The 19,960-nt window shown below is 44.5% G+C and overlaps 1 protein-coding gene across 1 annotated transcript in view; it reads right to left on the bottom strand.

Moving 5' to 3' along the window:
* Positions 1 to 7,461: 7,461 nt before the first annotated feature.
* The window catches only part of LOC126295155 (myotrophin-like), a 45,293-nt gene continuing 32,794 nt past the window's right edge, over positions 7,462 to 19,960 (bottom strand). The window contains exon 3 of the mRNA XM_049987450.1: positions 7,462 to 8,382. Coding sequence (XP_049843407.1) covers positions 7,932 to 8,382 — 451 coding nt within the window. The 3' untranslated portion in view covers positions 7,462 to 7,931. The remainder of the gene's footprint in view (positions 8,383 to 19,960) is intronic.

The following is a 19,960-nucleotide window of genomic DNA, read 5'->3' as shown; positions in this document are numbered from 1 at the left end:
GGCATTGCAGCACTCACGATTCGGAGAAGAGAAGGGCATTGCCCAAGCTGCCTCCGCTCGTTTCCAATGGAGGTAGGGAAGGTGATAGTGGGAAGAACTCAAAACTTCCGCAAAATGGGGGCCCAAGGTGTTGGAGATGGCAAAAAAATGTTCAAATGTGTGTGAAATCTTATGGGACTTAACTGCTAAGGTCATCAGTCCCTAAGCTTACACACTGCTTAACCTAAATTATCGTAAGGACAAACACACATGCATGCCCTTGGGAGGACTCGAACCTCTGTTGGTATCAGCTGTAGAGATAGCAATAGGGTCCACAATGACATTATCGACCATCCGGCCGGAAATTGGGGAGTGGATCTTGGTTCCTGAGATTGGCCCACACAACAGAGGAAGGTGTGGAACTGTTAAAAGAACTAGTGGACGAAGTCGAACTAGCTCTTTTTCTACCCTGAAGAACGCGAAGACACTTTGCACACATGAATGCAGTTTGCCAGCGCAGGGTAGTGGTTAAAAACGCAGAGATCTCTTCAACATGTGCGAAATGATTCGTGCCATGCCTCTGTCTAGCAAGGGACTGGGACACGACACGGTAGAGAGGAGGTGTGGGGGATGGAACGTTCTGCAGCCTTAAGGATAACGTTTGTGAGATATTCGACCTGGTCATCACAACTGGGGAAATATTTAAGTTAACTGTCTGCAGACTTATATGGGGAAATATTGTTCATCGAAGGCCGCCACGGAGGATAAAGCTGCCAGTCAGCCTTAGGAAACTGTCGTTTTGGCGTGCACACAGATGGGGTAGGACTCAGCAAACAGATAGCACACGGGAAATGGTCGCTTGAGTAGGTATCAGAACGGACCACTCTAGACGATGGACACGTTGGGCAGTGCAGAAGGATAGGTCCAAATGGGAATACGTGTGTGAGGAGTCAGAAAGGGAAGTGGGTACTCCAGTATTAAGGCAGTAGAGGTTGAGTTGGTTAAGAAGGTCAGCAAGAGAGCACCCCTATGACAGGTCGTGGGAGAACCCCAAAGGAGGTTGTGTGTATTAAAGTCACCAAGTAGCAGAAATGGGGGGGGGGGGGAAAGTAGCTGCCTAATACGTTGAAGTAAGTTTGCCTTGGTGACAGTAAATGGAGGGACATAGTACAGGTGGAAAAAGTCAGGTCAGGAACGGAAACCTGAACTGCAACAGCTTGAAGATTCGTAGTCATGGAGATGGGTTGACATTTATAGTCAACCCATATGAGCAGCATGAGCCCCCACGAGTGGAAATGCCGACCTCAGGGGGAAGGTCAAAACGAATCGGTAAGAAATGTGAAAGCTCAAACACGTCTTGAGGGCGCAATTTAGTTTCCTGAAGGCAGAGTACAAGGGGACGCTGCGACGCTAAAAGCAGTCATAAATACTCCTTGTGGGGCCAAACACTGTGAATGTTCCATTGGAGGAGAGTCATGATGAGGAAGAGACATAAGGGTGTCAGATTGGTGGCTGCCTATTGACAGCTAGGGGAGAGGAGCTACTACAGGACACAGAAGGAAGAGGATCCTGCTCCATGGGGTCCACAGAAGCGTCAGCTTGTGCGGTCGGTCCGTCTGTGGAGTCCAACGGCGAACAACGATTGTTGGTGTGCACCAGTGACATGGAGGCTGGCGGGGCTAAGGTATCACGAACCAACAATATCAAAGAGGATCTTCGAGGTGGCAAAGGAGACCATTTGCCTTCAGAGGACTTCTTCAAGCTTTTGCAGTTGGATGAAGGCTTGGGTGTTGTTTCGCTGGAGGGATGGAGGAAGTCTTCACAGGATATGCCTCCTGTCCTTGCCGGTCTACCGGTTGTGTAGCTGGTGGTTTCGTCCCTTGAGGCGAGAGTTTGACGATTTGTTGCACATTTGGATGGGGGAAGGCGATGCTACTTTGACACTGGGCGATTTCATTTGACACTGGGCGATTTCACAACCTCAGAACTGAATTGGAGGTCCCATGTTTGCGTGGCCATGTCCTTCATGGAGCAAGGGGTAACAAGAACAGAACTATAGGCATCAGACAGGAGAATGCTGGGTCTGAAACTAGCCACTAACCTGCGAGCTACTGGATAAGGCACCTTTTTCTTTACCCGGGCCTCTTGAACAGCCCACTAATCAAGATACACTGGACACTTCCAGTTCATACAGTGGGGAGGAGGAGGTGGACAATTGCCCTCATGTGCATCCCTACCACAGGTGATACATTTGGCTGGGTGTCGACAAGAGGTTCAAATGTGGTTGAAACGATGGTAGCAGCACATCGGGTTCAGAATGTATGGCCAGACAGTGATGATTTCATAACCTGATTTGAGCTTGGACACAAGCACCACTATCAAATGTCAGAAAGAGTGCAGGTGGGCACTAAGGAGGAATACACTATGGATGGCAAAGACACACTGATCAGAGAAGTAAGATTTGAATTCAGCCTCAGACCTTCGAGCAGCCTGGTATAAATTACACCACAGGAAGAATTCAACCTTCTATGGGCCCTGACACAAACAGGGTAACCATGGAGAAGTGTGGCAGCAAGCAGTAGTTGTGCTTGAAAATCGGAAGTGGTCTCCTAAAGCAATTCCGTAAATTAGAGCAGGATTTCACAGGGCCAGCAATTGCATCAACACCTTTCTGAATAATGGACAGATTTACCGTGGGGAAAGACTGACCGTCTTTAGTACATGAGACCTCAAGGAACCCTGGTGCAGTGGGAAGGGTCACTGAATAATTAGCCTCATTGCATTTATGTTTTGTAGATGTTGAGTGGGAAGATGAATAACTCATCATGAGGAAATCCCACGATTGCCAGCATCTACAATGGCGCACTCTTTCCAATCGCGGGCCCCCTTCAAAGGGGGGCGCACACGCCCTAGCTGATTGTCCACACCTCCCAAACACCTGCTGGAAGGACCAATTGGCAATTTGGGAACGTTATAGCTCAGGCAATCACTCCTGTCTGGGACTGACCTGTACCAGGAGGTACGTGCAAACACTACCTGTCGACTCGGGGCTGGGAATTACGCGTTACCTTGTGACCTGTTATGAGTCAGACGCCTGTGCCAGTCTTCAGGAGCGCACAGTCAGGAAGAGTATCCTCAAAGCAGAGGAACGAGAGAATGGAAAGAAAGAAAGAAAGAAAGAAAGAAAGAAAGAAAGAAAAAGAAAGGAGAGCGAAAAACGAAGGTGTGACTTCGCACATCAGCTACAAACTGCGCAACATTCCCAATAATACCCTAGACATGTTCCCCAAGGGAGGGGGAAGAAAGAATAGCAAGAAGATAGACATGCAGCACAAAAGGGGAAATTCTGCAAAGGCTGGGGCCCCGTAGTAGCCAAGCACGAACCCGCCAAAGAATGGCGAGCCCCCCTGGGGGGGGGGGGGGGGGGGGTTGATATTGTGTGCATTACTGGTTGGGCGCATGCACGATCTGTTCCACCATTTGGAGTGAGTATTGGTGCTACAGAAACTGATTTGTGATCCGACAGCAGATGTTGGCGTAATCAGCATCATGCCACCGATACTGGTGGTAGTATCTTGCGAGATGGAGATGAGTTGTCCACACCAGATGCGTGTTGACGTTCGAGTATGGTTTCTTTCTCGCTGTGGTTCCGTTAGGGTTATCGCCAGATCACCTATGGTGCGATATTTTTCGGTGGTGTCTTTTACGTCTGTAGTTGTCACTCATCGCCAGTTGTGCGATGTTTCCTTTGAGGTATTTCGATTGTGGATTGCTAACACCAGACGTGCGTCATCGATAAAGCTTTGTATTACGTGGTGTACATGGAGCGAGTCACAGTAGCAAATTTTTATATGGATAGGAAGGAAACAGCAAATGGCACCAGATGAAAGTGAAAGATACAGATCCTTTTGCACTAAAAATTATTAAAAAGACTTGGTATTTTTATGTCACTGCAGCAGCTGTTAATATCTGTATGTCGACTTTTGAGAGTTATTGCATAGTTTCAGAGGGAAAGGTGAATTCGTGCAATTTATGACCTATACTGACAGCACAAATGGTGAGCAGCATTCGACCGTAATTCTGCACCACATATCTGCATCAGCATAACCATCCAATAAGTTTGCATCAGGAGAAGTATAACAGTCCAGATTAGCATAAAGCAGAAAGGTCAGAAGTAGCTACACTTGGGAATGGGTAGAACATTTATAAGAAAGTGCTGCATGGTGTGAGCACTTTAAGTATGAATTCGCAGGCTGTGTCGGCTTAGCCCATTGGTGTGCACTAGTGTTGGGAAAATAATGTAACACTGACTTATGTAACAGCAACACAGCTTGACAACTAGAAAAAGACTTCTTTTAGATAAAAGATCTATTATAATATTTGGTACACGAATTAAATGAACAAACAGTATGGCACTTTTCTTCACGTTAGTAATATTTTGAAGTTTAATGACCATCAGTTTATTTTTTTATGATTTTCTATGTATGTTTTTATAAACATTCATTGTGAAACATGGCACTGAAACATGTACAAAGGATTATGCAGAGGACTATAGAGTTCCAAATGAGGATCGAGTGATAGACCATGGCTGGACATGGCTTGGCACAGTGCACATGACCGTATCACAATGCTGGCAGGGCTCAGGTGTCATAGCAAAGCCTTGGGTGCTGCTGCCAACGTGACGTCACAGCAGGAGGCGATGTCCCCAGGTGAGAGCCCAACTGTTGCCCTAGGCGACAGGACAGGTAGCTGGCCAACATGATGACACTGAGGCAGCTGAAGGACGATGGAGGCGCAGACAGAATCCTACTCATTCCTTTCACGAGTGAGAGTGTGTGTGTGTGTGTGTGTGTGTGTGTGTGTGTGTGTGTGAGAGAGAGAGAGAGAGAGAGAGAGAGAGAGAGAGAGAGAGAGAGAGAGAGAGAGAGAGACAGCCTCGTTTGCAGCCAAAACAGTGGCTAACCGCTAAAAGTCATGTAACGACCTAGGGTCACCACTGACAAGGGTCCCTAAAGACCTGACAAGAAAGGAGGGACTGGAGAGCGCCAGACCAGGCAATTGATGCCTCACAGCAATTGCCACGACACTGACAACTGCTGCTGAAGGACTGTCTTTAACAAGAGTAACTGTTTGTGCTGCCCATCTCTGTCAATAGTCCAGATGCCTACCTGTTGCTGCCATAGACTAGTGACAAGTTCTGCCCCATCATGCTGCCATCACTGATAAGTAAAGGGGGGGCTAACTCTTTTCTTAGCACGAACTCACCCACTACGCCAGCCACATCCAACCTGTTACACACATCTTCACTAGTGCTGTGTATTTGTCTAATGTTAAAGTTAATTTTTGAACTTCATGAACACCCTTGAGAAGGGAGCAGGATTAGACAATGTGTGTTTAATTCTTATTTTTGTGTTCTGTGCTGTATTTTTTATTAGGTTAAAGATGTGTATTGTGGTACAAGGTCGCTCTCACTTAAAATCTAAAACTGATGAAAGATCACATAACAAAGACACTAATAATCAATTGCCTGTGTCATTTCTGTAAGTCTCACTAAGTTACACATGTCATGTGAATTTCATTTATTTTATGTGAACACCATTTACTCTGTTGTACTAAAAGAAAGTTTTGCTGACTGCTTGACTAGGATTTGTCATTTTGTTGTGTATATGGAAGGTTGAATCACTGAATGCTTGGACAAGGGAAACATACTATCTCAGGCAGAGAAAACTCAATGCTCAACGATTCTGAATTGGGGTTAGGGAAACCTATCATCTGACAGCCTCGTTGTAAATGGATTAGTCAAATGTCTGCATGAACTTTTAACCATTCAATCTTCATATTTATGGTCAGAGTATGTCGAAGACCTGAGGGTCCATAGGAAAAAGTCTGACACCCAGCAAACCACAAAAATTTCGCAGTCATGTGGCAGTGAGTGTATGACACCTACTTGAGTGAGGTCAAGATAGGATGTTTTGTTTTTGGTTGGCAAAGTTTTCAAGGTCTGGCATTTTATTCTCAATACCCAGTTAGAGTGTCAATTTCTTCTGCTCCATGTCACACTAACCTCTTCAATAAAGTGTGAAATTATTTGTCAACAGGGAGCTAGATATGTTTTCCCAGTACTGAATTTGGTATGTGTGGTTCATGGCTTTTTAAATGAGGAAATTGTGGGCAGAATGTTCATAGAACTGCATGTGTAGCCTGCATAGAACTTTTACCTGAGGAGCTGTAGTGGAGGTGATGGAGAATTGGGAGAAAGGTGGACTGCAGGCTACACAAGCTGTGTCCAACGACCTGGCTGCGCAAGTGATTCTGAGAAGGGGCGCTCTGTGGATTGTACCCTGAGAGGGACTTCAGGCCATGGCACTCCCCTCTTTCCACTTCCGATCAGAGCAGGAGAGCGCTGGTTGTCAAAAAAATGTATCTGGGCCAGGTGACAGACATCGACAAGGTAGCCAGTTGACAAAAAGTGGGTGGAGGAAACCATTTAAAAGAGACTACTGTAGTCTGATCTTTTGTGCAAACAGTGCTATGGTTAAACTCCAAGCATTCTCAAATTTGGAGCTGGGACGATACAGACAGAATGACTGGTGCACGTTTTTAGTGGAGGCAAGACTGCAACTCACCTGACGCCAGGAAGTCAGCAGCTTCTTTTAGTGAGCGGCAAAACACATTTCATGGGGGGGGGGGGGGGGGGAAGACTGTCTGGTAAGCTTAACAGCTTCTTTCAGAAATTAGAAGTGGTCGACCTGGAAAGATTAGATCTCTCCATAAAAGACTGTTTTCCCATCTAGGTAGACTTTTTGCCAAAACACATCCATGCTTACTGTGAGAAAGACACCTCCTTAGTCTTGAAATCTTTTTCAGACGAAAGCGATTTTGAGTCGCTGATTGGCTGCTCTCATGAAATGCAAAGCAGATACTCTCCAGTGTGGGAACCCTGTGCTGTGTCCGGATTGGCTACCCGGACAACAGAACAGTCAAGGGAGGAGACAGTGTTAGATTGGTTTGTACAGCTAGACGCTTTTTTGCTCATTTGGCTCCTGTGCCAAGGCTTGGTGGGAAGTGACAGTGTCTTCTGGTCCTCCTCTGGAGGGGAACTTCAGGTCTTTACCTAGTGGGTGAGCCATGTGGTGTGCAACTTGTGGTGGACTAAGCCAGTGGCAGTTGCCAACTTCACTGACAGTAGAACTGCATATCATCTGGCATATCGTGTGTCACAAGTGTGGTCGCAGTTTAATCCATTTGAATAAAATTGAACCTCACAGTAGATTCACGTGAACAAAATTGCATTGTAAAAAAGATTAATTCATAAATTTTTTTATAGTTTCCACCCCAATGAATGCTTTGTCACTCAGGAACCATCCATTTTTCTGATTTGTGTACTTTTTGTAAGAGTTATCAGTTGGTTGTAGTTATAAGAGGACGAATAAAAAATTTTCATTACCTTTGCAATCTTAAATATGCCACTGTCCTCGTATGCCTGAACTATTATCGTTTTTATTTTTTGTGGTAATAAATGGGTACACAGTAATTAAACGGTTAATTTTATTAAATTAGTTAATTTGAGTTACGAAAGTGAGTGCAGATATAGGCAACAGAAATGTCATGCATAAATTCATTAATTTCATAAATAAAAAAATTATGTAGCCCACAATTTGAAGATTGTTGAGAGTATTTTTCTGTATGTGTAGAAAGTAACATTTAGCGTCACTCAGATATATTTATGATTAAAGTAGCGATGGCTTGCAGCCTCTTGTTAATGTAGAGTACTCATATCTATCTGTACCTGAGTTTTGCTGTAGTATTAGTAGAGATGGGCCCAAATAAGAGACTGCAGGATCAAATTTTCGCATTTTTTAATAAAACTTATCAAGAAGTGTAAAAAACTGTTTCAAGTTTCTTCCACAGTCATTTGTTGCACAGATAATTTCATGTCTGCAAATCTCTGCTTATTTTGCTCTCTGACGATAACCAGGGGGCTTGTCTTCCTTTGGATCCCTGACCCCACTGTTTGCCCCTGCCTCAAGCAGTGCAGTCGCCACATCTAAATGGCCCTCTCTTGCTGCATCGTGCAGTGGCGTCCTTCCTTGAGCATCTCTAGCGTTGGGGTCAGCTGACGCCCCAAGCAGCAGCCGCACCACAGGCGTGTGGCCTTCATATGCAGCTAAGTGCAGAGGCGTGACTTGTCTGTTGTCTCTGGCGTCCACCTCTGCCCCAGCCGCCAGCAGGCACTTCACCGCCTCCAAGTGCCCGCTCTCCGCCGCCCAGTGCAGAGCAGTGGTCTCGCACTCTCCTCTCGCCCCCACGTCCGCCCCTGCCGCCACCAGCGCGATCACCTCCTCCATGTCCCAGTCCTCAGCTGCTTCCATCAGCTTGCTGCGGCTTTCCTCTCTGGAAGGGCTGCAGCACGACACAAAAATTATCTCACTACTGCAAGCGCACGTACCTGACAGAGAAAGCTATCATACAGGAAAAAACTGTTCTCAATGCTTATCCATCCAGCAACAAATCTGATATTCTCCTACGATCCAAAAATAGTGTGAAACTGTATTAAGCTACAGAGGTTCTGTTGTATCGCCTTATTCAAATTCATTTAACTATCCATTCAAAACTGCTTTATTCAGTCGCTCAAGAAATTATCTTGCCATATTTATTTTCACATTGACTCCTGCAAGTCAGTTCCTGTTACCTGAGGATGCTACTCCGTACCAGTCTTTGGTCTACATTGAAATGGATGCTTCTTGCGGCAAATACCAGTGCACGCACATATGCCTGACAACTAATACCATTTCCAGATATTTAAAGACATTTTTCTGATATGAGGCCAAACAGCTCGGTCCAGTTATTTGCAGACTTCGTGATACAGTCTCACCAAATAGTGACAGTTTGTTTCACACACAACCACCTCATCGAAACATTTCAGACATTACAATGACACTAAGGCGACTACTATTCCAAATGCACTAAGCTTACCACACGATCTTATCACTGAAGTCCATTTTCTTGGATTACCTCTTTAATTAGCAGCTAGTTTTCTCCACACCACTCCCCATGCAAGGCACCCCCAGCTCCTTTCTAACTTATTTTCTATATGGTGGAGTTGCTTTAAATCTACATAAGCTGAGACATTCATATGAGAGTCTAGGTAAGGATTTCATCTGGGTTTTGTCATGACAATATGGGGCTCCTGAAATCAAGTGTTGAAGTGTAAAGCACATACAAAAAAAAGCAGATGTAAACTCAAATCACAGTTTAGCTATGACGTTGAATATGATGAAGCTTAAGAGAATCATCAGCAGGAATCTGTGTGTCATCAAGTCAGGTACTGAAGTACAGTGGAATGAAATGCTAGTTTGCCAGTTGAATGAGAATGGACTTCTCTAACACTGCCTATTAAAGAAGTGGGAAAGACAAATGCAGGTACAGGAAAGGAAAGCTGAAGAAATCTTTGTGAAGAGGAAACAGATAATGATAGTACATAAGTAGAGGCCACTAAAGAATGAAATAGACAAGTGCAGGAAAGAAAGCAAAACTGGGCAGGAAGAACTAGAAGAATTTGAAGAAACGCTTGTAGGAAACAAATTGCAGCAGGCGAGCATAGGTGATGCTTTACGAAATATAGCATAGCCTTGAAATGTTGCTGTGTCAACCTGGCACGTGTAGGAATAGTTAACACAGGAGTACTCAAGCAGCAAATTTGACAATCGTTCCACACTGGCAGCTGTGGAAGTCTAGTGTACATGACTAAAGGCATAGCTCAGGCCAAACACACGCAGATCGACAGAGTACTTGTACCAAACCCATTTATCCTAAAGTCGTGTCTGTGAGCACAATTTCTCTACCACGACACAGCCTGCCCCTTGAATCTGTGCGATACTGGAGCAGCCACTACACACACTGCAGTTGGCCAACACCTATCCGAGGCACAAGAATTTCTTGGCCGAGCTGCAGCCATCCTGTAGTGGACTGCTGCCTTATTATAAGGAGTATTAAGTACTTACAGATTGTTTCCGTGGCACTGTCTTGCACCCATCCAACATGACCAGTTACTGACTGGATTCCACACCTTGTCAGAATTGCTACCACTGTATGTTCACCACCACATCTGAACTTCCAGCTTACACAGCAATCAAGAGCTATGATTATTTATTATGGAGAGAGTGTCATGGAAAGAAAGCTTCACCGCCATGCTATGTGCAAAGTTTTGTTAAGAATAAGGATCTGTGGGTGTCACTTTATAGGTATTGGCAAACAGGATTCGCCAGTATCTGTCAGATTCATGCAGTACAAGTTGCTCGATACAAGTTAATTTTTGTAGTGTAACCAAGATGGTGTAGTGCAAGTCAGCATAGGTTTTATGAAGGAGAAAAAGTTAATGGGAATCTCTGTAATCAGGTGTGGAAAGACTCCTGCCTTCTTCAGCTTAAGTGCTGCAGTGCGAACTCTTTGCACAGCTCACCTGGCCAGTTCGCCTCGCAATGCACGACTGCTGCATTGTATTTTTGTAAGGCATAACATCAACTGTGGCTTTGTCTGCTTTATTCTACTCCCTGCTTTGCACTTTTCCGACTGAATATCGTCTGTGTGCTACAGCGAGAAACTGCACATCAAAAGTGGCGACCATAAAGTACAAGACTTTAAGAAATTCTGCTGCATTGAAAGTGGGATTCTGGAACATATTGCGTGGGAACGTTATGAATTACCTCTAAGAAAACGGTCTTTTCGTGCACACACAACATGGGTTCAGAAATCATCTTGTGAAAAAACTAGCTCTTCATTCGCATGAAGTGTTGAGTGCTATTGACAAGGGATTTCAGATCGATTCTGTATTTCGTGTACACTGTGCCATACAAGCGGCTTATAGTGGAATCCTGCGACTTGGAATCCTGCGACTTCCTGTCAGAGAAGTCACAGTTCTTAGTAATTGACAGAAAGTCAGTAAAACAGAAGTGATTTCTGGCGTTCCCAAGGTAGTGTTATAGGCTCTTTGCTGTTCCTTATCTATGTATACGATTTGGGAGACAAACTGAGTAGCAATCTTAGGTTGTTTGTTAATGACGTATATCGAGTAATAGAGTCATCAGAAGATGAAGAACTACGAAACGATTTAGAAAAGATATCTGAATGGAGCGGAAATTGGCAGCTGAGCGTAAATAACAAAAAGTGTGAGGTTATCCACGTGAGTGCTAAAAGCAATCCGTTAAACTTCGGTTACACGATAACTCAGTCAAATATAAAGGCCGTAAATTGAACTAAATACCTAGTAATTACAATTATGTACAACTTAAATTAGAAGGAACACACAGAAAATGTAGTAGGGAAGGCTAACCAAAGACTGCGTTTCATTGGCAGGACACTTAGAAAATTTAACAAATCTACTAAGCAGACTGCCTACACTACGCTTGTTCGTACTCTCTTAAAATACTGTTGCACGGTGTGGGATCCTTACCGGATAGAACTGACGGAATACATCGAGAAAGTACTAAGAAGGGCAGCACGTTTTGCACTATCGCGAAATATGTCACTGGATGCAGGATTTGGGCTGGATATAAAAGGAAAGGCGTTTTTCGTTGCGACGGAAACTTCTCACGATATTGCAATCACCAACGTTCTCCTCCAAAGGCGAAAATATTTCTGAGACACCGACCTACATAGGGAGAAACTATCACCTCGATAAAATAAGGAAAATCAGAGCTCATAAGGAAAGATACAGGTGTTCGTTCTTTCCTCACTCTATACGAGGGTGGAATAATAGAGAATTCGATGAACCCTCCGCCAGGCACTTACATGTGATTTGCAGAGTATCCATGTAGATGTAGAGGTACAAAGATCATTTTCAGAAACACAAGCAAGCACAGTCAAAGACAACATCCCTCGCACAACAAAGCTATTGGTACTGAACATAGCCCTTGATAAGGGGAAGAAATAGCTGAGGATGCACAATTGGAAAACTATTTTATAAGAGTAGTTCATGGATTGCGGGGGGGGGGGGGGGGGGAGAGATAGGAAAAGAAGGGAAATAAGCGATCGGAATGTGATGGCATAGATGTGTGTTGAAAGTTAGGTGACCTGACGTAAAGCAACTGAACACCTCTACAGAATCAATGGAGACAGTAGTAAGGGGAAAACCCTGACAAGAAGGGACAGGATATTAAGAACGTGTGTTAAGAAATCATATGATTACTTTCATGGAACTACAGGAGGAAAAGTGTAGGAATAGATAGAAATTTGAAAGCATCCCACATCTAAATGAGGAATTAGGGTGAAAATGCTACTAACAAAGCTTTCCCCGTTCCCCCAATAGGAAAGGAAATACCGAAGGCAAAGTCTGAACAGTTAATCGGCAGTAGAAACAGTCACAGTCATCATCTACATTGGCCGAGGTTTTACCTCATTTGTGTGGGGGTTACTGGAGCGGGCAGCTGTGGCAACATTGACAGTGCTTCCAAGATGTTCCACATCCTGAGAAGCTGAGGCAGAAAAGGCAGTCTCCTGTGACAGTTCTGTTTTGGTTGTCCAACAATATAATTGTTCCTCGCAGACTTCCCCCTCTCATTCCTACGATAGACCCCATACTGTCTTTCTTTGTCCATTCCGTAACTACAGTATTTCAGTACTGCATCATTGTGTGTTCATCTGGATTTGCACATAAAATTATCTGCTCAATGTTGTAACATAGTTATTCTCTCTCACCAAATTTTCTGCATGCGACTTTGGATTACATACCTTTATTGTTGACACTGGTTCTCTGAACCTGATGAGAATCGTTCTATCACTGAAGTGATCACAGTAACTTATTTCCCCTACCTTCCTATTCTGATTAACCTTCCTCATAATGCAATTTTCTAGTACAGTAGATATTGTGCCACTGTTCATCTGATCAGATATCTAGATCTAGGCTGCTCCTTAGATTTCCTTTACACATTTTCTAGTTTTCTTACCACACAGTAGTACTGTGTAATGGTACTTTGAGTGCTTGCCGTTTCTCGTGTGCACTTAGGAGAAGTAAATGCTAAATTTCAAAGTAGTGTCCGCTACTAACTACTGAAACTTCTGGTACAAACCTACTGAGATCTCCACACAAATATAGCACTAACTAGGTATGGCACCTCCCAGTAGCTGTGCATTCACACCAGTAGAGGTAATCAATGAGTAAAATGTGAAACCCATTGAAAGTAATGATTCAAAGGCTTTACACTGTTGAAATCGAATAGTTACCGGGTAACGAAAGTCTATTATTTGAAATACCAGAATGCACAACATAAAAATACAGTAGGTGAAAAACTCGGCACATAAACATCACAATCGGACGTTAGTAAAGGTAGGATAGGACTGGAATCTTCTCTTTCCATGCATAGAAATTTTGGATAACTTACTCTGGCTGCGAATAGAATTCACAAGTTGGATGATTGTGCACCGAGAAAATGCCCTAGCAATAACACTGTTCATCTGAGAACCGGTAGAAATAGGCTCTCCACAGACAGTTAACTAACATTCTACTTTCGCTAACTGCAAATCTGCAAATATTACCAAAAGACACAGCCATCTGCAAGAAATAATGCTGCAGCAACGACCTGCTATTTGTCTTATTAGCGCTGGTGGCTACCCTTGCTCACTAGGCCCAGATGTAAACAACACAGGATTCTGCGCCTATCTAAATCGAACAGTGTCATTTGGCGCCTCACACCCTTCCGTTAACAAGCTTCCCTGCTCGACACACCATGTTCGTTTAACTACAGAACTCTCTTACACGTCGCACCACGCCCATCTGCCTATCTGCCACGTCAGAGCACTGTACTTCCATCAGGACTGCTCCAGGAGCGCCTTCAGCCAATCGGAGAGAGAGCTTTTTGAGCACCAGTTGAATCAGCTCACACACACCACCGCAACAGGAAGTAAGCCAGTTGGAGCTTTGCCCAGAAAAATGAGGCAGCTCTATGATTACTACTGAGCAACTGTGCAGGTAATCAAACTGAATTTCACGGTTTCCAGCAGGAAACTCATCTTGCTGGCGTGGTAGGTGTAAAAAAAAAAAAAAAACCTGGCGCTGCTCTGTCAGGTGGGCCATTGTTCTGCCCATATCGTCATGGCATCACGCACACCATTTTCTCCCTGCTCGTCGTCATTCTCTGGCTAGCAGAAAGTTCTGCCACGCCCAGCGTGACCAACGCATACATTCACCACTTCTCCGCCCCTGTGGGATGCAGCACCAGGCTGACAGGCATGAGGCGAGAGTAATGTATACCTTTACCTCCAGCATGTCAAATTCTCAGCCTGCCCTTTTGCCTTTTTGGGGGACCACAGCCCATTAGCAGCCTTACAGACAGTCTCAACCCAGGGCAGACTTGATTGATAATTGCACAGAAAAAAATAGCACAAATGAAGCCTGAGAGGTAAAGTGGAGGCTATCTGAAAGAACAACCCCTTCAACATTCTTGTTATGAAGGCGAAAAACTAAACCTGTCTTGGATGGAAACGGGGAGGGTAATTACAGAGGTCATTAACATGTCATTAGGCAAACAAAACAACTGCACTTTTAGTGTAGTAAAAAGTTTTTCCTTGTATCAAAATAATTCTAGATTTTATAATTATTAAAATTGTGGGCATCTGACATTAAATGTGGGTTCTATGCTACGCTATATGGAAGCGGGGAAAGAAGACCGTAAGAGACTCAGCTGCCCCAGAACCGAATCCTGGTTATGCATTTACAACTAATGCCCAATAATGTATTAAATATGAGGCAGTGAATAACGTGGTGGTCATGAACAATGACGAAGATCTGATGCAGATCATAAAGAGCAGTTGAAAAATGCGCATGCAAATGTTACTATTGTCGTTAATAAAATTTTCCAACATAATATGTCATTTGACACCATGCATAGTATGAGCTTGGAGTCGTCCAGATAAATATATTTGTGTGTAAAGTGTTAAGGAAATACTTTATTTACAAAATAGCAAATAGCAATCGTAAATTCCTTGTTTCAAATGTGAATTTTTGTATTAAAGTAAAGTGGACAAGCGTCAGACAGTGACGCATGGCACAGGCTGTAATATAATTCGAAATGGTCGATAGGGTATAGGGGTGCAAGGAATTTCACCACAAAAGGTTTCCACTTTCCGAAACAGCACAAAGAATTGCATAAATATTTCTAAATGGAAACTACATAATGATATAGGAGTTTTATTGATTTCTAGACTCGCAGGTTTATCAAGTTGTAAGGTAGTATGGAACGAAGGATTACAAATCTTCAGCGGTCAGGTTGTCAGAGATCGAACAGTAACAGATGGGATTTAGAAAGTTATTGGCAGTGCCCTAATTGAATACTGTGGTGTTCACCGAATTAATTTAGTAATGCCGTAGAGATCTCTAACAAACGAAGGCAGCTCTGATGCCCTTCCATCGAGGAAGTAAGTAAAGTGTATTGGCCACTTTGCCAGAAAAGCTAATGCATATTGCATATATGTAGTAACAAAGTGAAGCACAACTACGCAGGATACAGAGGCGTAGCACTGAGGCAGATACAGCGATTACTGTGACCGCCTGCTTAACTACACAGAAAGATTACCACATATCAGCACCATATTCTGCCTGTTTACACATCTCTGTATTTGAATACGGATGCCTATATCAGTTTTTTTTTTTGGCGCTTCAGTGTAAAGCTATGAGTAAGGCAAAAATGAATTTTTTTTACCGAGAAGTTTCTGTAAAAATTTTTGCGAAAACTTCAGGGCGTGAGTCTATTCTGTAATCACAGCACGTCGCTAGCTGGCCGAAAGCGGGCATACAGTGTCGGCCTCTCTTTCCGAACAAATCGTCCAGCGCTTTGGACGAAAACTGATCGCTGCGCGTGTCAGTGTCTCCTGTGCAGGCTCTGCAACTCTTCCTTAGAATTCTTCTGATGGCCCATTCTAGCATGCACCGTACTTCCTATTAATTTCCCTTGATCGTTCCACTTCAGATCACTCTTTACACATTCTCCTGGATATGTTATGTAAGTAACTGCATCCCATGATTATTCTGCAATTGTGTGATCACACAACAAAGGGGTTTCTGTCTATGTATTCGCAGTACGTTACTTTTATGCTGAAGGACAACTGCTATTCCCTGCACTAAGTGTCACAGCGTCTATGTACAACAGCTTCCTCGGACTTCCGATATCTACAAAGCCATTCACACAATTATATTGTGAAACTTAATGGTTCTGGAATACCATCCTGAGGCGCTCGTATGATTACATATACTTCAAGAAATTTCTCTGTTCAGAATGACGATGTATTCTGTTCGCTAGAAACTCTTCAATTAAATGACACTTCCCTAGGTTCGTATTTTGTTCATTACTTGGCAGTGTAGAGCTGTCTCCAATACCTTCCACAGGTAACGGAGCACGGCATCCACCTGGGCACCTTTATCTATCGCTTTATGGGTCTCAGGCGAACGGAACAAGCTGGGTTTCACCCAAGCGTCGTTTCCGGAGCCCGTGTTGGTTCCTACAGAGGGGATTTTCAGTCTACAGAAATGTTTCGATATGCGCGCGTAAAACATGTCCCGAAATTCTACAATAGACCGACATCATAGAAAAATAACCTATGTAGCTTTGCATCTGTGTGTAGAACTGGAGTACTGTCAGGGCCAATGGCCTTCTCTGTTGATCGATTTCTGTAGCTTTTCTAGCCTTTCGTCGCCGATTTCGATGTGTCATTTTCATATTCCTGCGAATATTTAAACGAAGAACTATAGCGCGATGTTCCTGTGCGAAAGTCTTGGAAAAAGGCGTAGAGGTGTTTCAAAAAGAATATACGTACTGCAAAGTATTATTTTGTCCAAACTATCGATCGCTGCGCCTCTGCTATTGGAGAAACGAATACATAATCTAGTTAATATTAAAAACCGCTAGATGTCAGTTGACTGTCTTGCTTGGCAACCGTCATATGTTTAAAATTGCTACTCCGCAGCAAAAATAGTATCATGTTCTCGAGTTTCCGAAGTTCATTCAGTGATTACAGTGCAAAGACGTTTCATGCTGAGGTACAAATTGATCGATTCGTTTTTCAAGAAGACAAGGCACGCCGCCCCCCCCCCCCCCCCTCACTGGAGTCGCCAAATGCGTGAATATCTGAATGAAACTCTACCGAACCGTTGGATTGGTCGTCAAGGAGCTGGCGACTTAGCATGACCGAGCGAGGTGGCGCAGTGCCTAGCACGCTGGATCAGCATTCGGGAGAACGACGGTTCAATCCCGCTTCCGGCCATCCTGATTTAGGTTTTCCGTGATTTGTCCATTATACTTGTCCGGGCTGTTATGCCGTGGTCGGTTGATGAATTTTGTCTCAATTCCCAACGTTTCGTCTCCGACCGCGAGAGACATCTTCAAGGGGGTCCGTAGGTCGATGGAAGGTCCAACACACCCACTTGCTCGCTACTGACTGCCGCTGAATTCCGTCTCCGCGAGCTCCCGCGCCGCGGTGTGACGTCACGTGTTTTGAGAACGTCAGTGCAATTGGCCGCTGTCCGTCGCCGTCGATCGCCGTTGCCATCACCCAGTAGTGGACGGGTGGTACACATCTTCTGTAACACCGGCATCCATATACCGTTTCATTTCACGCCCTCCTCCTTTCGGTGGAAACTATTTGGGTGTTTAGCGATTTCGATTGCCTCCCTGTAGAGCCTTTCGTAGTATCCGCTTGTGGCCGCTAGTACTTGCGTCTCCTCGAAACGAATATTGTGGTTCCCTGGTTGGAAAGCATGCTCTGCAACAGCTGATCGTTCCGTTTCTCCTCTTCTACAGTTTCCCTTGTGCTCTTCCAAACGTTTAGAAACCGTTCTTTTAGTTGTACCCACATAAACATCACCACAGCTGCATGGGATCCTATACACTCCAGCTTTTTCCAAAGGTTTGCGAGCGTCCTTGGCAGGCCAAGTTTTTGACTACGCTGTTGAAACCACATGTGGGCCGTTCGGACTCCTATATAAAGAATTCGACACATTTCATCAGCAGATTGGATGGCATAGTGGTCCAGCTGGAGGACATATTGGTCAGCTTTGATGTGGTATCGCTGTTTACCATGGTTCCACTTAATGATGTATTGGAACAGCTGGATCGAATTTTTCCTGCGGATATTTTAGAACTATTTAAGTGTTGTTTGACGAGCACATACTTAAATTGGAATGAACAGTTTTATGAGCAAACGGATGGCGTGGCTATGGGAAGCCCCCTAAGCCCCGTAATTGCAAACTTCTTTATGGAGAAATTCGAAGAACAGGCCTTAGGTACTGCCAGCCAAAAAGCAAATGTATGGTTCCGATACGTGGATGACACGTTTGTGCTGTGGAGACATGGTAGGGAAGAACTAAGCCGGTTTCACGAACATCTAAACAGCATAAACTCGAGAATTCAGTTTACAATGGAGGAGGAGGTAGACGGCAAATTACATTTCCTCGATGTGCTTGTTTTTAGAAACGAAACTGGTAGTTTGGGCCACTCAGTATACCGCAAACCCACGCACACGGACCGTTATTTGCACCGGGATTCGAACCACCACCCACAACAGAAGCGGGGTGTTATCAAGACGTTAGCGGACAGAACTAAAAATATTTGTGAACCTGAGTTGCTCGACGCTGAGATGGAACATCTCCACAATGCATTAATGAAGAACGGATATTCGTCCGCCGAAATAAAACGTGCGTTGAGGCAGCCACGCAGAAACCATACTGACGTACAGGCTACTGCAAAATCTAAGGTATTCCTGCCGTTTGTTAAAAATGTAACGGAAAGAACAGGGAGGATCTTGACGAAGCGGAATATTACCGTAATTTACAAGCCCACCAGGAAGATGCAGGAATATCTTAAGCCTGCCAAGGACGCTCGCAAACCTTTGGAAAAAGGTGGAGTGTATAGGATCCCATGCAGCTGTGGTGATGTTTATGTGGGTACAACTGAAAGAACTGTTTCAAAACGTTTGGAAGAGCACAAGGGAAACTGTAGAAGAGGAGAAACGGAACGATCAGCTGTTGCGGAGCATGCTTTCCAGCCAGGGAACCACAATATTCGTTTCGAGGAGACGCAAGTACTAGCAGCCACAAGCGGATACTACGAAAGGCTCTACAGGGAGGCAATCGAAATCGCTAAACACCCAAATAATTTCCACCGAAAGGAGGAGGGCGTGAAATTAAACGGTATATGGATGCCGGTGTTACAGAAGATGTGTACCACCCGTCCGCTACTGGGTGATGGCAACGGCGATCGACGGCGACGGACAGCGGCCAATTAGACTGACGTTTTCAAAACACGTGACGTCACACCGCGGCGCGGGAGCTTGCGGAGACGGAATTTAGCGGCAGTCAGTAGCGAGCCAGTGGGCGTGTTGGACCTTCCATCGACCTACGGACCCCCTTGAAGATGTCTCCCGCAGTCGGAGACGAAACGTTGGGAATTGAGACAAAAATTCATCAACCGACCACGGCATAACAGCCCGGACAAGTATAATGGACATGATATTTCCGGCCGTGAAAGTCTACATTTTAGTATTTCCGTGATTTCCCTAAATCGCTCCAGGCAAATGCCGGGATGGTTCCTTCGAAAGGGCACGGCCGACTTCCTTCCCCGTCCTTCCTAATCCGATGAGACTGATGACCTCCATGTCTGGTCTCCTCCCTCAAAACAACCCCAAACCAACTTAGCATGTCTCAGCTGGGCTCCACAGTCACCAGATTTGACACCATCTAACTTCTTCCTGTGGGGCTGCGTTAAAGACAACGTTCCTGTACCACCACTCCCACAGAATCTGGAAGAGTTGAAGAACTGGGTCCGTACTGTCTTAACATCAGTGAGGAACAACATGCTTGCCCAAATATGGTGGGAATTTGATTATCTATGTGATACTGTACGTGTGTCTGAGGACATATTGAGCATCTGTAATCTGAACTTGATAAGTTTGTGAGTATGAGTGTGAAGTTTCATATTCGTATGTCTTAAATATA

The sequence above is a fragment of the Schistocerca gregaria genome, chromosome 11 (assembly GCF_023897955.1).
Source record: "Schistocerca gregaria isolate iqSchGreg1 chromosome 11, iqSchGreg1.2, whole genome shotgun sequence".
Classification (NCBI taxonomy): Eukaryota; Metazoa; Arthropoda; class Insecta; order Orthoptera; family Acrididae; genus Schistocerca; species Schistocerca gregaria.
Note: the sequence above shows the minus strand (reverse complement) of the source record. Positions and strands in the feature narration are given on the sequence as shown.